The sequence below is a fragment of the Macaca thibetana genome, chromosome 9 (genome assembly GCF_024542745.1).
Source record: "Macaca thibetana thibetana isolate TM-01 chromosome 9, ASM2454274v1, whole genome shotgun sequence".
Lineage (NCBI taxonomy): Eukaryota > Metazoa > Chordata > Mammalia > Primates > Cercopithecidae > Macaca > Macaca thibetana.
In genome coordinates this window covers 5679461-5694030 of record NC_065586.1, presented here as the reverse complement: position 1 = coordinate 5694030, position 14570 = coordinate 5679461, and the positions used below count along the sequence as shown (strand labels likewise).

Genomic DNA, 14570 nt, shown 5'->3' with positions numbered 1-14570 from the left:
CAATGGGTCTTCTCTCACAGGTCTGGCATTTTACTATTCCAGCATCTGTCTTCAAACATAATTTTAATACAAGTAATTTTAGTTTACTTTACGGTTTATCAAAGTATGTCTAATATTTATTATTGCTATATTTGATCCTTAAACAATATTCTACATAAGACATGACAGGCATTAGTCACCTCTTTTAAAAATTAAGGAAATAAGCAATTTGCCTCAAATTATGGTGGGCTCCCAGGTCATGTGAACCCTATGACACTTTTCTACTCTGTTTTTTTTCAATCAGGATGGCAGGTAAGCTCTACCTGCAGACAATTTGAGGACACTTCATGAAAACTAAGTTTTTGGTGTAATAGTTCTTTACATACCTTGAGAATTCACTGTCCTAAAATTTAAAAATGCCTTGTTTTGAATGTGATTTTACATATAAACTTTTTTTCTTCCAAAATAATGCCAACATTTAACAGTATTCAGCTTAACGTACCTCATTATTATAAGAACAGACGAAATCCTGGTTTTCTAGGGTGTCTGGATGACGCTTTCTTGCAAAAGTTTTTTTCTGTTCATTCTGTACACAGAGTTCCAAGCCTTGGGTAAGTGGTGTTTTAATGAAAGGGAGCAAGCAGTTAGGATCACGGAAGGACACTTCAGCAGCATGAGCCCTGGAAATTTCGTTAGTCTCCAAGAGAGGGTCTGCAGAACATCTTTCCAAACCAAGGCACTCCTCAATTTCACTGAGCTCACAAGATTCTAACGTGCTATTTATAGACACATATTTTGCTGGGTTGCTGTGTTCTACAACTTTTCGGGAAGATCGTATGACTTTGTTCTGATTGCTGTAAAACAGAGCTACCCACATATGAAGTAAAAGCTTCACTTCTTCCACATTATCAGGCAAATCAGTATTCCAGGGCCTAAGAGTTTACAGAAAGAACACATGAAAATCATTGAAAATGGTTATTTTAGTTGATTACCTACCTTATCATAAGCAAGTGCCTCCAACATTAACCTTAGTTTTTGTTATTTTTAAAATTTACAGATATGAAACATGAATGAGTAAATATGTAGTTGACTTAACAAATAATTATCAACCTAACCCACTCATTTTACAGAGACAGGAACTGAGAATCAGAACATGTAATTGCCTTCCTTCGAATCACAAAACCTGTATGGCAGAACCATGATCTGAACATGGGTAGCACGTGTCTTTTACGTCATACGAATTCACTCTGGACACAAAATACTTATTGTAGAAATAGTTTCACCAATACCCAAATCCTCATCACCATGCGTTTGCTAAGTCTGGCTGATTCATTTATTTTCCATTTTTGTGTCTCTATTCTAATAGTTGAGAAAGTCTGAAGATAAAATCTCTCTCTGGGCAATTCAACAGAACTATACTATTTTCAGATTATAGTTCTGAAAAATATCCTGAAACTGTAAAGGGAGACATAAAACATTTCTGGCCCTCTGGCAGGCAAAAGGATGGCAGATCGCCAGAGTATGATAAGTTAGGGGGGCTGCAGAGTTGGGAAACAGCTAAACAGGAAGTTCTAAGGAAATGACCTTTATGAGTATATATGAACATGTGTACGGAAGAAAGCCTGACAGCTGTAGAGTCCATATAGTCAGATGTAAAATAGTTCATTAATAGGGAGCTGAATGTCATTTCATGTAGCTAACGAGTGCTTCTTGCTAACAGTAATGGTTACCATTTATTATTACTACTGGCCAGTCACTGTGCAAAAATCCCAATATATGTAACCTCAGGATGCAGCTACATACTTAAGTGTTGGCGACAGACTGTCATCCACCATTGATGTCACCTGAAAATCTGTTAGAAATGCAGAATGTCAGGTCTGTCCCCGAGGAGAATGCATCAGAATCTGCACTTCAGTGAAATCTCTAGATGAGCAGCACACGCAATTAAGCAGCACTGTCCAGAAGCAAGACACTTGCCCAGGATCACAGGAGGTAAGAAAGGGAAAGAACCCGGGTTCAAACCTACACTCCAAAGACGGTGCTGGTCAACACTCTGTTATTATTGCCTTGATTCCTTCTTGAGGGAGATCTATAGAACAATCTTATGTGAAACTGCTTAGTCCTATCAGTCTGACCAATTTACCAAGCTACAAGTGATTTTTAAAATGTTTCCTCTGAAATTCAGTCTGTAAAGCATTATTTCTAAATCTCACACTATTTTACATTAAGATCTCATGTAAAAATTGAAATTCAAAAGCCACAAGGGCTTACGAAGGAGCACTGCAAATTGGAAAGCTATTCATCAGGCTAAAATTATCTTTAAAAAGTTCTCCACATGAGCACAGGGGGAAAACCAGCCTGTTACTCTTTATTGCCAGGAAACATGTTTGCTTGATGTTATTATCAAATTTCTGGTTTTACATACACTTCTTTCTCCTTCTCCAGAGTTTGGCACAAGTTTCCCCATCTCACTACATTCATCTCAACAGAAAAATTTCATCCATTTTCACCAAGCTTCACTCATACTCACCCATGTAATGCTCTTACTACAGTTTTCTCCAGTGGGTTGTTGGTATATTTGCTATCTAAGCTGAATGCATATTCTGTTTCACATTTGAAAGTGATCTTAACGGAGTCATCACAGCTAAACACTATACGAGAGCAAGAAGATTTTTTCACACGGGAAGACGCCTGTCGATCCTTGGGCTTCATCATGGGCTCGTCAGGAGGCTTTTGCTGAAGCAAAAGACCAGGCTGATGCCGAAATGGCATGACTTTCCCCACTGGGGTTACTGCTTCAGGGCTTTTTGTCCCATTCTTGGGAAACACAGGGCTTGGTATCTCTCTCTCCTGTAGATTTTTCTTTGAATGTTCTCTAAGGAGCAGGGCATAAGAATGTTCCACAGAAACAGAAGAGCTTTGACTTGCATCTGAAGATTCTAGCATTTCCTCAGTAAGTGCTGACTGGGCTTTAGCAGGGGCCTGACTACACGGAACCAAGCTTTCTTCATCTTGGCTAACAATTAAGTCTGACTCAGAATTACTCTTCCTATCAGAAGATGGGTTAGGAAGTAATTCGCCTTTTTGACTTTTAACTCCTCTGTGATATTCATGGTCAGATGTACCTCGCAAAGAATTTTCTTTAGAGAGCAAAACATCATTTTGTGGCAATTCAGAGGAACAGTGAAGATTTCTAGGCTCAGGTACCGGTGTGGAAGAAGTAGCAGAGCTTAATGCTAGATCGGCCAACATATTTAGGGCCTGGGAGTCATAGTTGACAATGGAGTTTTCAGGAAGATCATTGTGAGCCACTGTGGTATTTTCTGGTTGAACGCTATTTATGCTAATCCCATCTTCTTGACCATCTCTTGAAATTTCTGATTGAAGCTTTGAAGCAGTTTCTCCTTTGACTTCAGTATAAAAGAAAAAAAAAAGAGAGATATGTTTGCTTGTTATAGAATTAATTCTCTGCCATATTACTATGATGGTTAACTCAACATGTTTGAGAAAAACTTATGTTACATATATTGCATATTAAAATTTTCTATTAGATTAAGGTCTCTTCCAACCCTCAGGTAAAACCTGTAATACACAGCATATTAAAATTTTCTATTAGATTAAGGTCTCTTTCAACCCTCAGATTATAATGTGTTAAACCAGAGGGACAAGTCTTAAGGAATGTGTACATTAATTTAGAAAGAAATTACCTTTCAAAAACATATGAACTGATCTACACACAAGACATACAGCTCAGCTCAAAAAATGTACAAACAGAAAAAAACAAAACAAAAAAAATATGACAGTCCTGCCCTTGGGGAGCTTACAATCTAATAAGGACAGGAACGTAGAAGTTTCAAGTGTGTATTAGAGTTTGCTAACATACTTTCTCAGGAATCATTTCCCTGAACAAATGATTTATTAGAGAAACTATCTAAGTTCAAATGATTTTAACTATATTGATCTTTAATTACATGATGTGATAGAAATAAAAAATTAGAAAAGTCATGAGTATTCGGAATCATCAATTAATTCCATTACCTTTTAAACTTTTACTTTCATTACCAAAAACATTGCCTCTTACATTATCCAAGAAAGAGCAAATCTACTGACAATGTTCCTTTTTATAGATAATCAAATCTATCCATATGCCCTTAATCAGAATATTTACATTTGCTAGTGGTTTCCCTAGGTATTTTCAATATATTAATTATTCCTTCCTAAATGCTGTTATTATGAAGGATAAACTTCACAACTCTACTAGGCAATGATTCTCTGCTGCAGGTAGATAGGTGAACAGAAAAGCCAACTGTGTTCCTCTTTATCATAGTAGCAGGCCCAAAATGAGTTAACAACCTGCCAGCCAAGGCCAATGAGTAACACATTTAAAGAGAAGAAAGCTCCAGCCTATGATGTCACCAATTAGAAAGAGAAGGGCATGCACATACATGGGGAAAGGGTTAAGCTAATCAACCACTGCCCAGTTTTCATTTAAAACAGCAAACCCAAAGGGGACAGGTGGATGAAAAGGACCCAAAGCAGATAATTGTCTTGTTAGCCCAAAGGTATACTGGAAACATAAAATTAATTTTGTGATCTGATGCTAATTTCATTCCATCTTTGTTATTATGGCCTCCATCTACTTATCCCTTACACAAAACACTACTTATGAGTAAGGCCTAATATAAAAGATACTGTATTAAAATAAAGAAAAATGGTAGTTTAATATATTACAGTCTCACATAAATCACCCAATTATTGAGGTGTTACAGGTTCTCAATAAAAAAAATACACCACCAATAATTTCTATTTAAGACATACATAAGACAATGCCAAAGGAACTACACTAAAAAAAAGTTTAGTGAATAAAAAGGACAGAAAATCAAGTTTCATTAACAAAAGGACTGTTTGTTTGACTTCAAAATTATCATTTGATTCTAATTTAAATCAGTAATTTTCAAACTGAGGTCAATGTGGCTATGGTTCATCTACCTTCTTAAACTTTGATATTTCAAGTATAGGAAGTAAAATGATTAACATAGGCGCTTAAGAAAAAAATTAAGAGATTTAAACGTAGTCATTTAAAAATGTTAACTTGGAATGTGGCTCCATAATACATAGAGACATTTGCAATACAAATCAGCCTGTATTTGAACACATATTTTGAAAACTTTAAATTTTCTGGGCTCACTTTTCTGCCAGTATGCAATTACATACCTCCTCCCATTAATCAATTTGTCAATAAACATCTGAAGCCAATTCAGTACAACGAATTCAAATGACGCTGCTAGGAACACAAGATGTTATCTATTCTCATAATGTTTACAAATTGGAAAGACTGGACCAAGATACGTCAAATGACTTGAAAATAGTATGAATTAAATTATATAATGTTCTCAAATATCCCAAAGAAATGAGAGATTAGTGAGAGTCAGAACATGAGAAAATGCCTCCCTGTGGGGATAAATTCTAGCTGTGAGCCCCTGACGGGCAAAGGATGCGTGGGGGAGGCACATATGGCCCACAGGGGAAGAAGCATGGTGGCAACAGCAGGGGCGCAACACAGAGAGGTGGGGTGCAGCCGCACCATAAACTCCCAAGAGAGACAAGCAGAAGAGCTCAAATTTGGTATGGAAGCCAAAATTGCAGCATATGGGTTTTTGAATGACATGATGAGCTTCTAAAAAAATCTTCAGTCACAAAACAATCTGAAAAACCTTAAAGAATCTCAGGGTATGCTTAAGTTAAACAAACAAACAAACAAACAAACAAACAAACAAAACAAACCTGGCTGGATGCAGTGGCTCACACCTGTAATCCCAGCACTTTGGGAGGCCAAGGCAGGCAGATCATGAGGTCAAAAGGTCGAGACTATCCTGGCTAAAATGATGAAACCCCATCTCTACTAAGAATACAAAAATTAGCCAGGTGTGGTGGCATGCACCTGTAGTCCCAGCTACTAGGGAGGCTGAGGCAGGAGAATTCCTTGAACCCGGGGGCAGAGGTTGCAGTGAGCAGAGATTGTGCCACTGCGCTCCAGCCTGGCGACAGAGCAAGATTTCATTTCAAAAAAAAAACAAAAAACTCAACAATCCACTTTCTTTCTCTGAATTCTCATTCTCTGTGAGATACTAAAATCTAGTAACAGATGAGGGAGAAAGTAGAATCAGGAAAACCAGACAGAAAACTCATAGAAAAGATATGAGGGAATGACGTCTCTTTGTTAAACAAAACAAAAAAATAACACGCACACCACAAACGAATCAATACCAAAGGGAAGAAAAATTAAGGAAAGTAAATCCGGGAGGAAAGCTGGTATGTGTCTCACTAAGGTGACAACAAAACTTTCTAGTACAGACGTTATGTCCAGAGGTTGAAAATACAAAACTAGAGCAGTTCATGTGACTAAACTTGATTCTTCACTTAAGCAAAGTTAAATCAGTAAAACTACTTTTAAAATTAATGCCTTTTAAAACCAAATATAGGATTCTCGGCTGGGCATGGAAGCTCATGCCTGTAATCCTAACACTTTCAGAGGCGGAGGCAGGCAGATCACTTGAGCTCAGGAGTTCAAGACCAGCCTAGGCAACATGGTGAAACCCTGTCTCTCTCTTTTTTTTTTTTTTTGAGACGGAGTCTTGCTCTGTCGCCCAGGCTGGAGTGCAGTGGCGCAATCTCAGCTAACCACAACCTCCGCCTCCCAGGTTCAAGAGATTCTCCTGTCTCAGCCTCCCGAGTAGCTGCGATTACAGGCATGTACCAATACGCCTAATTTTGTATTTTTAGTAGAAATAGGGTTTCTCCATGTTGGTCAGGCTGGTCTGGAACTCCTGACCTGATGATCCACCCACCTTGGCCTCCCAAAGTGCTGGGATTACAGGCGTGAGCCACCACACCCGGCTGAAACCTGGTCTCTATAAAAAAATACAAAAAAATTAGCTGAGCATGGTGGTGCGTGCTTGTAGGCCCAGCTATTTGAGGGGGCTGAGGTGGGAGGATACCTTGAGCCCAAGAGGTCAAGGTTGCAGTGATTATAAAGTGTGACCCTGTCTCTAAATAAATAAATAAAACCAAATAAAGGATTCTGCATTACTGACAGTTCTGGACAGTCTGTTTATAATTCCCTTCAGATAAACTTATACTTCTCTTGATAATTATAATTTCTTATAATTATAATGGTCCAGAAAAATAATGCCAGATACTACTTCTTCTGTATTTAGTTATAAATAAGGCCATTTATACTTTAATGCTTGTAGACAATTCGTGTTTAGGCTTTTTTGCAAAGTAAAAAGTAGACTCTATGTTTTTGAAGGTTTGAGCCTTTGTACCTTCCTAATTTATTTACATTAACCAGTTTACTTATTTTTTTTCATGTCTGAATTGAAAAACACAGAAAATATTATAGGGACATTTCAACTGCTCTTACACTATTTCAATATATTATTTTGCACTCTCTGTTAGATCTGTATTGGGGTGTTTAAATTTACAGGAAGAGTATTTCTTACCAGGTTGCAGCTGCTTTCTGATTCTGGGGTTCTCATTGCCTTTTACTATATTTACTCTTTGTTTTTGTGGAGATTTCTTCACAGGTGGCTTAGCCTTTGGAACAGTTTTGACTGGAGATTTCTCTTGTTTCCTTGCCCTTTTAGCATTTGTTGGCACTGGAACATCTGTAGAAATAGGAGCTTCTTGGTTTTTCCTATCCAATTTGGTTTTCTGTACAAACTGTGCAGTCAGCACTTCCGCACCTTATGTAGAAAAGACATCATGTTTTTAAGGGGTAGGGGCCCAGATACTTAGCGTAGCTTTTCCATTTTTTGTTCTGTTTTGTTTTTATTTTGGGGGCAGTAACTTTAGTAATGGGGAATAAACTATGAAGTTTCAGGTATTTAATTAAAAGATTTTAACAAAGCAAAAGTTAAACATTCTCACATAAATATAATATGAACTTGCTAAGTGTCTGCCTATATCCATATCAGATGAAGAAGAAAAAGATCGGAGTAGTAACTTTGTAACAACTGAAAAAAAAAAAGAAAAAAAAAACAAAAATCTTTGGCCTAGGAGTGTGGCTCACACTTGTAATCCCAGTATGTCGGGGGCCATGATGAGAGGACTGCTTGAGCTGAGGAGTAGGAGATCAACCTGCTCCAGGCTGGGCAAGAGTGAGACCCTGTCTCAAAAGAAAAAAAAAAAAAATCTTCATAACCTTTGCTGACTAATGTGACAGGTCAGACTGAATATGCTAGATCACAGCCCCAGGATATAGATATTCACGTTTAAACAAAAAGCAGCACAGCTCCCATAAGGCGATGTGGTTAAAACTATAACCACACTGCAGAGAAGAGTTGTATCAAGAGCAATATTATATATTTGGAGAGCCATATTATATATTTTACGTTACTACTTGTAAACATCTAAATTTTAATACCATCTGAAAAATAATCTTTTAAAAGATGGGAAGACTGAGGAAAGTTTGCACCTGGTTTTATTTCTAACAAATCTACTATCTTACACAATTATGTCTCTTAGAAGTGCTCTGTTTTGCTTCTCACATAGTATAAAAATAGCTAAAGGGGGAGGTGGATGGAAAGAAAAAGGAAATACTAAACACCTGCTTATAATGCACAATAGAAAGTATTTCAATCTTTTAAGAGTTAAAATTTAGCCTCAAAGATATCATATGAAATAATCACACATATAAATGTTGGCAAATATTTTTAAATTACATTATACAGAAGACACTACTTCTCACTAAGGACACTAAAGATCATATTAAACAGTTTAAGAAACTGTGATGAGTGTTAGTGAAATGTAGCAGAAAAAAGGAGACCCATTTCATTTCATTCTTTTGGGGGTTAGGGAAAGGAATAGTTTTAAAGATGTTTTCAGAATATCTTAATGCTGTACATTTCAAGTCTGATTATTTTCCTCCCTACCAAATTATTACATTAATAAGTACTAAAGCAGCATATTGTTTTAAGAGTAAGACTTCTTATTACACTCTAATTACATTTTCTAAAATCTTCAGCATAGGGAAAAGTAAAATAAAAAAAAAATCAGGAAAACAGTTAAGACTAAATTAAAAAGAAAAAGATTAGACAACCAAGACCCAGGGGGAAACTTTCTAATATTTGTACAAACAGAAAGGGAAGATATTTGCAAGTACACCCAGGTCTTGGGAGAAAAAGATAAGAAAAATGAAACAAAGTGATCCTGCAGGGATTGTTCTGTTCACATGGAACACTCAGTACCATGCTTCTCAAACTGAATGCAATTAATCCACTGGTGGGGTTGTAAAATAAATTCAATGATTCAGTGTGTCACAACTGGAATTCATTCATTCATTCTTTTTTTTTTTTTTTTTTTTTTTTTTTGAGATGGAGTCTTGCTCTGTCACCCAGGCTGGAGTGCAATACAGTTCACTGCAACCTCTGCCTCCCAGGTTCAAGAGATTCTCGTGTCTCAGTCTCCCAAGTAGCTGGGATTACAGGCCAGCGCCCCCATACCTGGCTATTTTTTGTGTTTTTAGTAGAGACGGGGTTTCACCATGTTGGCCAAGCTGGTCTTGAACTCCTGGCCTCAAGTGATCCGCCCGCCTCAGCCTCCCAAAGTGTTACGATTATAGACACGAGCCACTGCACCCAGCCCAGAACTCTTAAATGAAACAGAACAGAAGGTATCAGACTGTATTACACATAATTTTTTTTTGAAATTTTTGTTGCAGTCATGTATGAATTTGTAGGTACCGGAATATAATATGAAACGTATTTCTTACAGTGGATATAATTAAAAACATTTGAGAAACAGTGACAATTTATGTTGAGTTATGGACAATTGATTCAATACCTTAAATTGGTTCATGCAGAGCAGTATGGTTGGCCTGGAATCTATTTTACAGAGAGTTGTACCGTCTGGTGCACTGCTTTATACTACCATACTTTCCACTTACCGTCCTAAATACACACATCTCCACCCCATTCCTCAAGCCACAATAAGCCAGAAACCACTATTTGTGAAGCCACAGGATAAAACCAAGGCTGGGTGCAGTGGCTCACGCCTGTAATCCCAACATTTTGGGGGGCTGAGGCAGGAGTATCGCTTGAGGCCAGTAGTTCAAAGTCTAGCCTGGGAAACATAGTAAGACCCTATCTCTACAAAAAAATTTAAAAACTTAGTGGGGCGCCCCTGTAGTCCCAGCTACTCCAGAGGCTGAGGCAGGAAGATCACTTGAGCCCAGGAGTTCGAGACTGCAGTGATCTATGATCATGTCACTCAACTCCAGCCTGGCTGACAGAGAAAACCTGTTTCTAAACAAAAACAGAATACTCCAAACAAAAAAACCTCCATAGGGTAAACCCTGAATTATTTAGAATCCTGGGATTACCATATCCTAGATGTTTCTTCTTTAGGCACCAACATTTTCAAATTCAAAGTATTACAGATTGGCCTGGCAAACATTTTCTCTGAGGGGCCAGAGAGTCCATACTTTCAGCTTTGAAGGTCACGTGGTTTCTGCCACAGCTGCTCAGCTCTGCCAACACGGCATGAGAACAGTCAGAGATGACACAGGCACAACTGAGTGGCCCCTCGGCCATACTGTGCTGCCTTCTTCTCCAAAGGGGTCACCCATATACTTCCCTACTCTTTTAGAGAAATAATAGTAAAATACAATTTGAGATGACTCTAGGGCAAAGTCATATGGTTTGCTGTGCTATGTTCACTGAAATACATTTGCCAATACACTAAGTGGCTCAAGACTCCAATTCTCACTCAATTTTCAGGGAGCATAAAAACCACATGAAGAATCCAGGTGCTCACGTAAAAACCTGTGGTACACATAAAGGATTAGAAACTCTGCCCCAGACTACTTTACTTTTGGAGGTCCCAGGCATTTCCCTCCTCTTTATAGGTGTTGAGGCTGTCAGCTATCACCGTTTGCTGGTACTGATGTGCTTGATTTTAGAAGAACCTCTTCTTCCTCCATTTGTGAAGAGGATGGCACAGAAACTAGATGGTCGTCTTTCTTAGAATGGAACATACACGTGTGAGTGGTTTTACAAGGTGGAACATAACATGTTGGTGGTGGGTAGGCTTTTGAGGTATCTTGGTCTTTCCTATTTCTTGGTTTTCAGTTGCTATCTCAATCAGTGCTTGTCAGGCATTAGAAGGCACACAATTGCCTGAAGAGAAATGATGGCAATTCTAACTGATGCTGCAAAGCTGCAGTCCACAGAGACCAAGACAGCAAGAGGGATTGAATACAACAACTATTATTATCATTACTGAGATGGAGATTTGCTCTTGTCACCCAGGCTGGAGTGCAATGGCATGATCTCGGCTCACTGCAACCTGTCTCTTGGGTTCAAGTGATTCTTGTGCCTCAGCCTTCTGAGTAGCTGGGATTACAGGCACGCACCACCACACCCAGTTAATTCTGTATTTCTAGTAGAGACAGGGTTTCACCATGTTGATCAGGCTGGTCTCAAACTCCTGACCTTAGGTGATCCACCCACCTCGGCTTCCCAAAGTGCTGGGATTACAGGCATGAGCCACCACACCTGGCCACAACTATTATTATAATAACCCACATAAATCGTGCTTACCTCTTTTTCTTTTCTGAGGAAACTGCCCTTTAACTAACTTAAGAGTTGTTGGAGAGTCCGAGCTGTTGTCTGCTCTGGGAGCAGTTCTTTTGGGAAAGGGGTGGCACAAGTTCACCTTTTTACTCTGCACCACGTGTGGCATGCTGGCCTTCCTCTTAGGCTGCACTCTCAGATTGGACGCTGGACTCAATGGAACCACAACTCTCTTCTTTGCTTTCAACATTTCTTCAGAATCCTTTTTTGTTTCAGTTTCTTTTCTTACTTCTGCCTCTGAGCCAGGAAAATCAGGATCTGGAGTCATAACTAAAGAAAATCCAGCATCACAAATTCCGTCTGAAACACAAGGAGACTGAGGATGCTCTGCTAACAAGTCCAAAGCAGTAGACACTTCCAAAATGTAAGCACTGGGGTCTGAAAAATAAGAGTTCAACTGAGTTAAAGACTCTGAAGGGCACTTTTCAGCTGGAGGAATCAAGTCAAAACCACTGGGCAGTTTCCCCAAGAATGTAGGGTCTTTCATTCTATCCTGAGGAGCAACAGTCAATGAAGGGCTTCTGTCCACCTTGTACAGTTCTTGGAAATGCTTTACTAATGTGTTTGGATGGATTCTTTCTTCAGGAAGTGATTTCTTTGTTTCTAGCAGGGCACAATTAAGGGCAGGCAAAATAGGTATCAGCTTCATTGAGATGTCATCTTCAACTTTCAAATCTTTTACCCCTAAAATATATATACATGTATTAAACATCTGAAGTTTATTTTTTAAAAACAAAACATTCTGGAAAAAAAATGCTTTACATTTCAAAATTACGTGATGGTTAAATATGTTACAGTCTTTCAAATGACAACCTAAATGGCAATTAATAGAAGACTTACAGGTACATTTAACAAATATATCTCCGTGTATTTGAAATTATACACACACACGCACGCACACTGAACTGAAAAAGTATCATGACATGCAATCACTAGGTTAGAACAAGTAAACTAAACCCTGCCTCCAGCTCCATCTCACTAACAAGGAGCTCATGAACTCAATGGTCCATCATAGCAGTACCACTAGCCTTTAGAGCTGGCAGATTTGCTTTTGTACTTTTTCTTATTTTGTTTTAAAATTTATCTTACTGTAGCTCTACCTTATTGAACTCACTTTAAATTCTTTTTTTTTTTTTTTTTTTTTTTTTTTTTTTGAGACGGAGTCTTGCTCTGTCGCCCAGGCTGGGGTGCAGTGGCCGGATCTCAGCTCACTGCAAGCTCCACCTCCCGGGTTTACGCCATTCTCCTGCCTCAGCCTCCTGAGTAGCTGGGACTACAGGCGCCCGCCACCTCGTCCGGCTAGTTTTTTTGTATTTTTTAGTAGAGATGGGGTTTCACCGTGTTAGCCAGGATGGTCTCGATCTCCTGACCTCGTGATCCACCCGTCTCGGCCTCCCAAAGTGCTGGGATTACAGGCTTGAGCCACCGCGCCCGGCCACTTTAAATTCTTTTAATGAGTTAGTGCAAATCAACTGAACTGAAAAAAGAAGCCCTAAAAAATGCTGAAATCTCACTGGAATGATTATTGCTAATTTTATCGCCTTTTCTTTTTTTTTTTTTTTTTTTTTTTTTTTTTTTGAGACGGAGTCTCACGCTGTCGCCCAGGCTGGAGTGCAGTGGCGCGATCTCGGCTCACTGCAAGCTCCGCCTCCCGGGTTCCCGCCATTCTCCTGCCTCAGCCTCCCGAGTAGCTGGGACTACAGGCGCCTGCCACCACGCCCGGCTAATTTTTTGTATTTTTAGTAGAGACGGGGTTTCACTGTGGTCTCGATCTCCTGACCTTGTGATCCGCCCGCCTCGGCCTCCCAAAGTGCTGGGATTACAGGCTTGAGCCACCGCGCCCGGCCTTTATCGCCTTTTCTATCAAATGAAATAAAAACTTCTAAAACTGACTAGTCTATGTTTCACCTCCTCTCCTTGGCCCATGCTTTGACTGAAGTGCTAACTTTTTCTTTTTTTGCAAACGAATAAAGGAAAGAGTAAAAGGGAAAAAAAAGAGAAAAGGTCTGGTCCCTATGAACTGGGTAAAAAAATCCTAGAAAATTTGAGTTGTCAGTAATATAAAGCCACAAGAAACAATGGCCTTCAAGGCCTAGTAAGTGAAAATAAAAATTGTACCATTCTTTTTAAAGAAAAGTAACTTCAGAATAAAACACAAAATTAGTTCTAGTTAAATACATTAGCACTACAGTAGTTACAGAAAAAGGAAATGAAGGACAAATAACAGTAAAAAGGAAAATGTGGCCAGATATCAAAATAAAAAGTTTTGTATTTTTTGTAGACATGGGATTTGTCGTGTTGCTCAGGCTGGTCTTGAACGAGTGGGCTCAAGAGATCTGTCTGCCTCAGCCTCCTGGAGTGCTGGGAATACAGGCCTCCACCACTCCGGGCCCGAAGTTTTTATAAATTAAATTGTCTTAAAGTTATTACTCTGGTCTTTTTGTTATTTGTTTTTTGTTTTTTTTTTTGAGTCAGAGTCTTCTTCTGTCACCCAGGCTTGAATGCAGTGGTGTGATCTCAGCTCACTGCAACCTCCGCATCCCGGGTTCAAGCAATTCTGTGTCTTAGTCTCTCGAGTAGCTAGAATTATACACACACGCCACCACACCCAGCTAATTTTCATATTTTTAGTAGAGATGGGGTTTCACCATGTTGGCCAGGCTGGTCTCCAACTCATGGCCTCAAGTGATCCGCCCGCCTTGGCCTCCCAAAGTGCTGGGATTACAGGCGTGAGCCACTATGCCTGGCCAGTCTTTTTCTTCTTCACCTGATATAAATATAGGCAAACGCTTGGCAAGTTCATGTCATATTTATGTGAGAATTTTAATCTTTCACTTTGTTAAAATCTTTTAATGAAATATCTGAAACTTTATAGTTTACAACTGGAAAAAAAAAAAAAAAAAAAAAGAAATTAGAAATCTTACAGGAGCCAGATCTGGAGTTAGCTGTTAGACCATA

General features: G+C 38.9%; 1 protein-coding gene across 9 annotated transcripts in view; it reads right to left on the bottom strand.

The window, feature by feature from the left end:
* The window catches only part of TASOR2 (transcription activation suppressor family member 2), a 79543-nt gene that overhangs the window by 21517 nt on the left and 43456 nt on the right, over positions 1-14570 (bottom strand). For 8 of the 9 annotated variants that reach the window (XM_050804593.1, XM_050804586.1, XM_050804595.1 and 5 more), the window contains 4 exons: positions 11580-12296; positions 7482-7724; positions 2510-3389; positions 482-911 (listed from right to left, as the gene is read on the bottom strand). In XM_050804593.1, coding sequence (XP_050660550.1) covers positions 482-911; positions 2510-3389; positions 7482-7724; positions 11580-12296 — 2270 coding nt within the window. The remainder of the gene's footprint in view (positions 1-481; positions 912-2509; positions 3390-7481; positions 7725-11579; positions 12297-14570) is intronic. The other variant, XM_050804587.1, reaches the window with a different exon arrangement.